The following is an 11,468-nucleotide window of genomic DNA, read 5'->3' as shown; positions in this document are numbered from 1 at the left end:
CACTGGAGGAAATATGTTGGTGAGGAAATATGACAGAAGGGCTGGGGATAATAATGTCTCCATAGGACTTTGTAGTGATTCAATATATGAAAATATTGAATAGGTATTGGTGGGTGCATCCATATGTGTGGAGGCATCCTACACCTTTGCTTTTCCTCAATTTGATTGCCCATCTCTTGTATAGGCTCTAGTAAGCATGATCTCATGTTTAAGACCCCATGTGATGAGCCACATCCCATTAACTCTGCTAAGAATGTGTTACCTACCTATTGGCTAGTGAGAGACATGACATGGATGGGTGTCAACACTGATGCCCATTGTTCTTCTTAAATGGAGAAGCAAGAGAAGAATTTCTCCTCCACCACCTTAAGGATAAATCAAAATAGGCATAATAATAAATGCCTCCAGTATCAGGGATTTTCTTATCAGGCACTGTGTCCACTGTTGTATAAGTATTACCTTCTAATTATAACAAATGCCCAAAAGAACATTAAATATTTGTCTCCATGGAGACGGTTGAATGTTTACGGTTCCTCGCTGTGTTTAGAGGGGATAGACCCTAAGGAGGTTTGTATTTTGAGCTGGGTTGAGTGAAGGATGTCGGAATGTTTAGTAGAAGAAAAGAGAGAGATAGAGAAATGGACACAGAAACAGAGACAGAGAGAGAAAGGGGAGAAGATTCAGTGTTTGGGTAAGAACATACAAAAATGTTTAAAGGGTGTTGCTCTCTGACATGTTACGGAAATCTTTTTCCCTTTTGCCCCACAGTACTTCTGGTAAAACATCAGTTTCTCATTCTTGTGTTTACTCAAATCTATCTACGGGCTCTGTTGGAGGACACAGTGCTCTCTCAAGATGGCACAAAGAAAGGTCAAGGGTGTGGGTACCTCCTTTATGCTGATGAGAAATGTTGGTGGGGGGTCACACAACATGTGAGTGAAGAGGTCACACGCAACTTTAGGTGTGTCTGACTCCCATGCTGGGGTTGGGAAACCATGTCTGAAGCTCCAGGAGGGGGCCTTCCATTGGTGTAAATTCTTACTTAAACTGTGGTCAGATATTTGAGCTGCAGTCAGAAGATGTTTTACAATACTAATCTAAGGATGGCTGCCACATATGAGTACCTGCCACTTGCTAAATGCTGTGGGAAGGGTTTCCTATGCACTCACTCTTCTAAGTCTCAAAATAAATTATCCTTTCTCCACATTTAGATATGACCCACATCTATCACTAATCACATTTTTCAAATGTGAAAAATGCAAATCTGTCCCAGGCCACAGCACCATGGAGGCAGGGAGGAGGAATCGATTACAATGTGCATGTGTGTGCAGTTGGTGATCAGGAACCCGCCTCCCTCAGGTGTCTACAGACAGAAGTGAGGTCATGACTAGGAGGAGAAGGCTGTCATTAGAAGGAAGAGAACCCTTTCAGGGAAGGAGGGCAGGTGCAGCCCTAGGCACACACCCCTTTCACACAGCCAGAGGGAAACACGGACTCCAGAGGAGTTTATGAGACACTTTGTCTCATGAACACTGACAACGAGTGTTTGGCAAAACTGGCCATGGCCGTTTTGGGGTTCCATTCATTATTTTGCTCATTATCGGTGTAACTGACGGATGCCCCCACCATTCCTAAGATGTGCTTCTCCAGAGCCTGTGGCTGCCTTCCCTTACCCAGCAAGAGGGAGTGTGCAGATGAGATGCAGTTAAGATCTGAGACAGGGGGATTACCCTCATCACCCAGATGGGCTGCTATAATTGCAAGTGTCCTTAGACAAGGGGGCAGGAGGGGCCAGAGACAGGGAGCAGTAGGGGATGTGACACCGGAAGGAGGAATCGGAGTAGCTGAGGCAGGAACCACGAGCCAGGGGATGCGTGGTGCCCTCGAAGCTGGGAAAGCAGGAGACACATCCCTCCCCGGATCCCCTGAAGGATGCAGCCCTGCTCACATCTGGACTCACACCTGGTGACCCTGATTCGATTCTGGCCTCCAGCATAGAAGAGGATAGATGTGTGTGGTGTCAGGGCACAAGGTTTATATGCTTTGATACAGCAGCCCCAGAAACTGACTCGTGAAATGGCATCTTGACATTAAAAGTTATTGGGTCTCACTTTACAATTAGTTTCAAGCCAGATTCTTAGGCCATTCTTCTTTGTGGAGAAGACCTGGGGCGTTGAGATGGCTCTCGAGAAGTGCTGAGTGTCCTTGGAATTCGGTCAACAAAGGTGAAGGAGTCCTGGGAGCCCAGCTGCAGGGTTTGCTCATTGGGGTGTGTTTTGAGGACTCACCTGACCGTGTAGCTGCAGGGGCCCCAGCACAGGGGCTGGGGTGCCGTGTGCCCTCAACCAACACTATCGGAGCAGGCGCTGGAGGACAGCAGGAACGGTCTCCGTGCTCGACGTGGACCGTGTGACTCAGGAGGGATGCTCACCCTCCTGTGTGATGGGGCCCCTGCATTAGAATAAAGACACAGCATCATGCACATCCTCAGAGAGACGCTGAGTTGCAGGGGCTGAACTGGGGGAAATGCTTACCCACAGGACAAACCACCAGGGATCCTGAGGTCTGGGTCTCATCTCTTTAGATGGAAAAGGGACATTTTTTACAAGGCCTCTTTTTCTTTTAAGGTTTTTGTGTTAGTCAGGGTTCCCCAGAAAAACAGAACCACTGGAATGAATGTGTATATACGCGTGTGAACATATATACATAAGTGTATATAACATATAACATATGTAATAATGTTACAGTATGTTTAAATTCATCTTTTTACTGCTTTTGCTATTTTCTTTTCTGTGACTAATCTCAAAGCACAAATAACATTTTTTCCTTGGTACTGTAACAAGTAGTCTTGTGGCTAAAGACTAAGTGGTTCCAACTACTAGGCTAATGAAATGCAAGATGTATAATTTAGTTCACAAATTATAATGCCTTTCCTTTTGGGCACTACTTTCAATACAGAACAAAAAGCTTTGAAATCAATATCAAAAGAAAAACCCACTTGGCACATAGTAGAAGTTTATTAAATATTTGTTAGTTGACTACACCACTCAACTTACTGAATAAATATTGTTCTGGTGCAACCACAGTATATTATATATTATAGTATGTCATAATTGTGTTGTTCCATTTTATAAAATGTGATATGTCTGCATCCAGCTCTTCCTGTCCCCACACTGAGGGCTTTTTTAGTGCCAGGTTACATCAGTGTTGTTTCGGATCCCAAGATTCAGAGCAGGTCCCTTAGCTAGAGCTCAGTGAGGATGTGATGGATGGATGAAGGAAGGAGAGAGGATGACAGAAGGGTGGAATGACTAGTGGGGAAGAAGAGAGGGAGTGGGAAGGAGGGAGGGAGGGAGGAGAGAGAGAAATATCCACAGAGGAAGGGGCATTCCCAGGGCCCCAGCAGCCCCCTTGGACATGGAGGAGCTCTAACCCGCATCCCAGTCTCAGGGGAGAGGCTCCCAGGAAACCCGCCTCAGGGGAGGCACCTGCGGAGATAGAGCTCCTGCCCTGCTCACCAAGCAGCAGGAGGGGTGGCCCCAGGCTGGGCTGCAAACAGAGCATCCCAGACGGACAGTCTTCACGCCAGGCGAGAGGAACTCGGTTTCCCAGGAACAGGTAGCAAGCAAGGTGGGAGCTGAAGGGGGAAATTGTGGCGACCGCGGAAAGCCAGAGCAGAGGGAGGCTCTGGCTGGAGGAAGGGGTGGGGAGTCGGATGGGGGCAGAGGTTACGGCCCCAACAACCTGGTCCCAACCTGGCCCACACTGCCTCCTTCCCCCAAAGCCTGGACCCACAGCAGTCAGGGATTGTCAGGGTCCATTCCCAGGCAGGAAGTAGTCTCTGCACCAGGTTGAGCCAGAAGGGCGACCCTGGGCTTGTCACCATGCACGTGTGCTCATTTCTGCAGCATGGTGCCTGCTTCTGCGTGCAGTGTTTGTGTACATGCAGCTGCATTTGCCTGGATCCATTTCCTGGGGCTGCTGTCACAGAGGACCACAACCAGGTGGCTTTAAACAGCAGAAATTTATCCTCACAGTTCTGGAGGCTACAATCCAAAACCAAGGTTTCCACAGGGCCATGCTCCCTGCAGAGACTCCAGGGCAGAATCTTTCCTGGCCTCTTCCAGCTTCTGGTGACCCCAGCTGTTCCTTGCCTGTGGCCGCATCACCCCAATACCTGCCTCTGTCTGCACACAGCCTGCCTCCCTCTGTGTGTCCCCTCCTATTCCTGTGAGGACACCAGCCATTAGATTTAGGTCTCACCTTTACCCAGTACGGTCTCACCTTGAGCCTTACCTTGATTATATCTGCCAAGACCCTATTTCCAAATAAGGTCACATTCTGAGGTTCCAATGGATGTGAATTTGAGGGGGATGCTATACAACCCACCACAGTGTCTGTGCGTCCCTGGCTTATCCCAGTCCCAGACAAGCTCCGGGCACTGGTTAGTGCTCCGTAGATGGGTTGCAGAACCAGCAAGGTCTCTGCTCCTGGCTGCGTGTTTGCTGGGTTCCACTGCCCGTGTGTATTTCAGAAGCCATGTGTACATGTGCATTGGTGTTGTCTCTGTCTGCTTGTGCTCCTGTGAGCACAGTCTTGAGTCTCTGGCAGTGGTGTAGAAGCAGAGAGAGCAGAGTGGGTTCCATAGTGTCCCCTGGAGGTGAAAGGGTACAGGAGCAGGATCTGGGAGCCAGCCTGCATGTGCCCTGGCTGGGGGTTCTGGCTGAGAGCCCAGAGGTAGAAGGTGGGCCTCTCTCCCCCTTTAAGTCCAGACCTATACAGCTGACTTGGGGAGCTCCCTTGCAGCATATGCAGAGGGGCTGTTCTGGAAAGGGTGAGTGCCTGAACGAGCGCCAGAGAGAGACCCAGAGCCAAGAGAGACCCCTTTCATGGTACTATTTGTGGATTTCAGAGCACATGCCTGGGAGCCTGTTCCTAGCCAGGAGGGAGGAAGGGGTGGGCTCCCCAAGGGGGTGGGGATAGGAGGTGGGTAGGGGCACTCGCCTGCAGAGCAGAGATTGCCCTGGACCCCGGGTTGACATGACTCCACAAGGTGTGTCTGTGTCAGGAGCTGGAGTCTGGCAGCCAGAGGAGGGTGGAGTCGAGAGGGGAGGTCAGCGGGCACAGTGCACCAGCAGACGGGGCGTGAGGCCAGAGCCAGGGCTAGACCACGGCACAAAGAGGCCGGCAGTGGGGGCCAGAGATGGTGGCTGAGGGATGAGGTCCAGGAGGAGCTGAGTCTGGTGCCCCGGGATTGCCACCCAGGCCCCTGCTGCCCCCAAATGCTTCTTTCCTGCCTGAGAGAGAGACCCCATCCCGACACCCAACCCAATCATCCACTTTCCAGGTGGGGTCCTGGGTCCTCCAAGCATTGGCTGACTTGGCTCTGAGATAACACTTGGTGACAACCTTCTGGGGCTGGGTGAGGGGGCAGAAGCACTGCTGTGATATGGGGGTGAGCCCTGCCCCAGGGTAAGTATTTGAAGCCTTGTCATCAAATCTCAGTGATATATGTAAATGACAGATTGTGTATCATGGATATATTAGTATGTATCATCGAGATGCGTGTGTCAGTGATGCAGATATAAATACGCATACCTGTGTGTACCTCTTTTCCAATTTTTCACCAGAGCTGCGGCTTCAGAGCCATCCCCTGTGCTCTGTGGCTGTCAGGTTTGTTTTTTCTATATGCCGTGTAGAGCTTCGTGGCTCACGCCCACCCCATGTTACTTGGCCCTGCCCCCAGGTGAGGGTGGGGGTGTCTCTGACTGCCCCTGACTGTCTGCCATCACAGACAAGGCTGCCATGAATGGCTTGACCACGTCCCCTCGCTGAGCTGTGTTTCAGATGGAGATCTAGAAGTGTTTGTGGGACCTTGGGTAAGTGTCCCCTTAATCTGGCCATGAACCACCAAGTGAGGATGTCTTCAGTCTACTCATCTGACATCTGGGCCAACACAGGGCGGATCCAGATTTCTAAGTCTTGCCACTGTAGCAAGCGGATGGGGAGCCTGTACCCACCGTGTTCACAGATTGCTGCTGCTTTATTATTTTTTTAATGTTTATTCATTTATTGAGAGAGAGACAGACAGACAGACAGACAGAGCGAGCATGAGCAGGGGAGGGGCAGAGAATCCCAAACAGGCTCCACACCATCAGAGCAGAGCCCAATGCGGGGCTCGAACTCACGGACCATGAGATCACCACCTGAGCTGAAACCAAGAAAAAGACGCTTACCCTACTGAGCCACCCAGGCATCCTGAATGTTGCTGTGGTAAACCGAATTCCTCTCCTTGCTAATGAGCCGCTCATGTCCTTGTTTGCTGCTGGCCTAGTGCATTTCCTCAGCTGCAGATCACCTGTGCCCCCCTCTTGCCCACTTTCTATCATGATGCCTGTCCTTTTTCTCATTGGTTTCCTCATTTCTCTTTTTTCTCACTGTAGATTCTAGATATTACTCTCTTGTCAATGGGTTTTTTTCAGCTTGATCGAGGTATACATAATATACAAAGAGCTGCGTATATTTAATGGGTACATTTTGATGACTTTGGACATACGCCTACAATTGTGATACCATCCGCACAACCAAGGTAATAAATGTTATCTACCGCCTCCAAAGATTCCTCATGTCCCCTTCTGTGTGTGTGTGTGTGTGTGTGTGTGTGTGTGTGTTAGTAACTTAAAAGGACATCTACCCTCTTAACGAGTTCTTTTTTATTGAAATATAGTTGACAAATAAACTTGTGTGAATTTAAGGTGTACCGTGTGTTGAGTTGGTATGTTTATTCATTATAATGCGATCACCATTGCGCTAATAGCTAGCATGTCTATCGGGTCACGTGATCATCATGTCTGTTTTAGTGTTGGGGATAAATAAGATCTCGTCTCTTAGCGAGTTTGATGATGAGAATACAATATTGGCGTCTATGTTCTTAACAAGTGTTTAATTGTGCACTATCGTATTGTTAACTCTAGCTTGTAGGTTGAACAGCAGAGCTCAGGAACTTATACAGCAAGTAGCTCTCTGTTCTCTGTCATCTGTAACCTTTATCCATGATGCTCTTTGTTAAAAGGATTCAGAATTTCGATGTAAAAGAATTGATCTTTTTCACTGAAGGTTTGTGCTCTTTTTTCTTTTTAAGGAATGTGTTTCCTGTTCTTGGAGCACAAAGATCCTATTACACTTGCTGTCATTAGCTATGTTTTTATCTTTCACAATTACGTTTTCAATCTATCTTGATTCTCTTTTCGGTGGGGTATTGGGAGTCTAGTTGTGGTTTTTGTTTGGAGAGACAGATACTTTCCTCAACAGCATCCCCTAAACAATTCGCCTTTTTTCCAAATGATTTGTGGTGTGACCTTAACCATACATGAATGGCTCTGTCTCCGAGCTCTGATTCCAGAACCACTGGTCACTGTCTGTCCTTGCACTGATCCCACACTGCTTTGTTTCCAAGATGCTGTCGCGTGTATACAGAGTGCAGTCTCCCCCCACCTCCTGTCATTCTTCATTTCCAGATGGACTCAGTTATTCATGGGCCCTTATTTTTGACAAACATTTTGCAATATGTTTATCCTCTTTCTCAAGAGTCCAACTGGATGTTTTTGAGAGGATTACATTGAATGTATAGATTAAATTTGGGGAAGAATGAACATCTTTCTGATATTGTCTTTTGCTTTCATCCGTTTTGTTAGGTCATCTGTCATGTTTCCTGTCTGTTAGAGGTCTCATAGTTCTCCATGAAGCTCCTGTGTGTACTTGTTTAAAGTAATTCCTAGACTGTTGTCAGGTTTTGTGCAACTTTGAATGATACCTTCTTTTGTAATGTTTTATTATTAACTAATTTTAAACTTATGAGAAAGCTGCAAAAAGCACACAGAAAACTCTCATCCTCCCCCCACCAACCCCTTTGAATGCCAGGATCTTCCAGAACCAGGACAATGATGAGACCCAGGGCACGAACACTGGTATATAACACTGTATAGCAAACAACAGCTCTTACTAGAATTCTTTCGACTCTCCACTAATATCCTTTTTCTATTCCAGGACACAATCCATTTCATGTAGTTGTTATTTCAAGTTTGCATTATCATTCACTTCTAAGTATCTCTTAATTTCCCTTTTAGCCAGATGATTAATGACTAATATGTTACTTTGGCATTGTCAAATGGTTCACCCAATATTTACATTCTAAATACATGGGAATTTTGAGGGGTCCTTTTCTTATTAAAGTCCAGTAGTATTGCCAAATGATCAGATATTTGGGGCTTTGGGTATTGGTACTTGGGAATGGAATGCACCTGCACTTCCTTTATGGCCTCACACATGGTCTTTTTTGGTGATAGGTCCATGCTCCTAGTGTTGGGGTTTTTTTGTTTTTGTTTTGTTTTATTTTGTTGTTTGGTGTAGTGAATAGGACTATATGCATGTTTGTGTGTATTTATACAAGTTAAATATATGTATATAAGTATATATTAGCTTTTGCACATATATATACACATATGTGTGTATATATACTTGAGCTGTGTGTGTGTGTGTGTATTAAATAATGTGACAGAAACACCAGGAATTACAAAAGTGGTAAATGCATTAAATGCATAATCAAAAAAGAGATACAGGAGCACCTGGATGGCTTAGCCAGTTGAGCATCTGACTCTTGGTTTTGGCTCAGGTCATGGTCTCATGGTTCATGAGATCGAGCCCTGCATCAAGCTCTGCACTGACAGTGTGGAGCCTGCTTGGGATTCTCTCTCTCCCTCTCTCTCTGCCCTTCTCTCTCTCTCTCTCTCTCTCTCTCTCTCTCTCTCTGTCTCAAAATAAATAAATAAACTCCCAAAGAAAAGATTCTCTCTCTTCTCCCTTGCCCTTCTCCCCACCTTCCATGCTCTCTCTAGAAAGAGAAATATACAACCATAAGTTGCTACATTTTAAGGGAATCTGATTCTGGTCATTCACGCCCTTCCTCATTCTCAGCGTCTCTAGTGTTTACTCTATTTCACTCCCCACAGTAAGTACATTAAGCGCATAATCTTGCTTCTCATAACAACCTTGTCAGTCAGACATTATTATGATCAACTTCCTTTAGGGAGGAGGAAACTGAGGCTCAAAAAGGTTAAGGAACCAACCCAATGTTGTGGTTGGTGTTGGTGTTGGAAGAGTGTTTTAAAGCAACTTCTCAACTTCATTTAACTTAGGCAGATAACATGGTAGAGTTTTGTCTAAAAAGAGAGAAAAGCCACCCCATAATACTTAGCAAGCCTGGCAGGCACTAAGGAGATGCAGCCTACAGGACACAAGATGACGAGGTTTGCGCTGTCCTTTCAAAGATGGAACACCAACCAGCAGCAGGTTCTTCCAACTCAAAATATTTCATGGGAGACCCCAGCATAATCACTGTTTTCAAAAAGAAGACTGAATTGTGTTTTTCTTTATTTTTCCATTCCCTATTAGCACAATGACTGGAGGCACTGACAAGCTAGTGGTGACTCAATCCAGGTGTGGCTGAGTAGAGACCCAGAGCTCCTATCACTGGGATTTTAAAATACTAGTAGTCATTATTATTAACAGTATTATTATTATCATCATGTCCTGAGTTCTTACCACGAACCAGGATCAGCGCTAAGCACTTGAGGCCCACTATCTTCCGTGAACCCCGCGCAGCTCAGAGGAGTGCTGACCATCCTCACGAGCAGCCTGTGGCCGAGGGACTGGCCATGGCCTGCGGGGTGAAGGGGTACCTCCTCGGGGAAGTCCTCCCAGGCTGGGCTCAGCACACACTCGTAGCTCCCGCCCACCTGGCTGCCCTCGCTCTCTCCCCACCCAGGGATGGCCGCCACGCTGGGCCGAAACCACAGCTCCATGTCCGAATTCATCCTCGTGGGCTTCTCCACCTTCCCAAGGCATCTCCTGCCCACCTTCTTCCTGCTGTTCCTGCTCATGTACCTGTTCACGCTGCTGGGGAACCTGCTCATCATGGCCACAGTCTGGAGCGAGCGCAGCCTGCACACGCCCATGTACCTCTTCCTGTGCGCCCTGTCCACCTCCGAGATCCTCTACACCTTGGCCATCACCCCGCGCCTGCTGGCCGACCTGCTCTCCACCGGCCGCACCATCACCTGGGCGGCCTGTGCCAGCCAGATGTTTTTCTCCTTCACGTTCGGCTTCACCCACTCCTTCCTGCTCACCATCATGGGCTACGACCGCTACGTGGCCATCTGCCACCCCCTGCACTACCATGTGCTCATGAGCCCCCGCGGCTGCGCCTGCTTGGTGGCCTGGTCCTGGGTAGGTGGCTCGGTCACGGGGCTGGTGGTGACCACGGCCGTTTTCCACCTCACCTTCTGTGGACCCAATGAGATCCACCATTTTTTCTGCCACGTGCCTCCTGTGGTGAAGCTGGCCTGTGGAACTGATGTACCAACCGTGGCCCTGGGTGTGGGGCTGGTGTGCATCATGGCCCTGCTGGGCTGCTGTCTCCTCATCCTCCTCTCCTACGCCTTCATCGTGGCCACCATCTTGAGGATCCCCTCAGCTGAGGGCCGGCACAAGGCCTTCTCCACCTGTGCGTCCCACCTCACTGTGGTCATTGTGCACTATGGCTTTGCCTCTGTCGTCTACCTCAAGCCCAAGGGTCCCCAGTCTCTGGAAGGAGACACCCTGATGGGCATCACCTACACGGTCCTCACCCCCTTCCTCAGCCCCATCATCTTCAGTCTCAGGAACAAGGAGCTAAAGACAGCCATGACCAAGACCTTCCTCAGAAAACTCCATCCCCAGAGCTCCTGAAGTGGCTCCTTTCGTGGCAATGATGTGTCAGGTAGAGGCACTTCAGGCTTCTATCTGTAAAATGGGAATGATTACACTTCACTGGTGATGATTCTTATATGGGAATTACCCCACCTCCCCACTTTGCAAGTACTCTGAGTTCTAGATGTGTGTGTTCTCTCCTTTCTCTCAGTCTGGTTGACCTTGTTCTTCCTGGATTCACTGGGGTGTCGACCTTCCCACTATGGACCTAGTATGTCACCTTCCTCCAGGTTCCTGTGCCTGATGGTGGCATTGGGGGAGGGGGTGCCCACGTCACTGTGTTGGGGAACCTGTGTTCATGGTTTATCATGAATGTGTGAATGAGGGATGCCGACTCTGCCCAAAATGCATAAACTGTGATTGGGCACCTGCTGTGTACCAAGCATTGTGTCATCTGCCTCAGACACACCATTGCTGTCATTCTGAATACTACACTGAAGAAAGGAAAGCATTCTTGATGAAGAAAATGATTGTTCATTTTTAATTCTTCACATTTTTGGAGGAAAGGTGTCTCCTCTTAGGAGTTGCCTTCATTGAGCTGAATGACTGGTTGAGGAGAAAGAAAGAGGAGGGATCTGAATTTCTCCTTGGGAGAAAAGCTATGTGTGGACACATGGAGTTGAAGCCTTCATGGGAGAGGGATAAGGAAGTGGGGGCTGAGC

General features: G+C 48.1%; 1 protein-coding gene across 1 annotated transcript; it reads left to right on the top strand.

The window, feature by feature from the left end:
• Window positions 1-9,825: 9,825 nt before the first annotated feature.
• Window positions 9,826-10,785, top strand: LOC132678311 (olfactory receptor 10H2-like). Its single transcript, XM_060630501.3, has one exon. It carries the CDS (start codon window positions 9,826-9,828, stop codon window positions 10,783-10,785), a length of 960 nt encoding a protein of 319 aa, XP_060486484.3.
• The last annotated feature ends 683 nt before the right edge of the window (window positions 10,786-11,468 follow it).

Source organism: Panthera onca, chromosome A2 (assembly GCF_046562875.1).
Source record: "Panthera onca isolate mPanOnc1 chromosome A2, mPanOnc1 haplotype 2, whole genome shotgun sequence".
NCBI lineage: Eukaryota > Metazoa > Chordata > Mammalia > Carnivora > Felidae > Panthera > Panthera onca.
The sequence above is the reverse complement of the archived record's forward strand: the minus strand, read 5'-3'. Positions and strand labels throughout refer to the sequence as shown.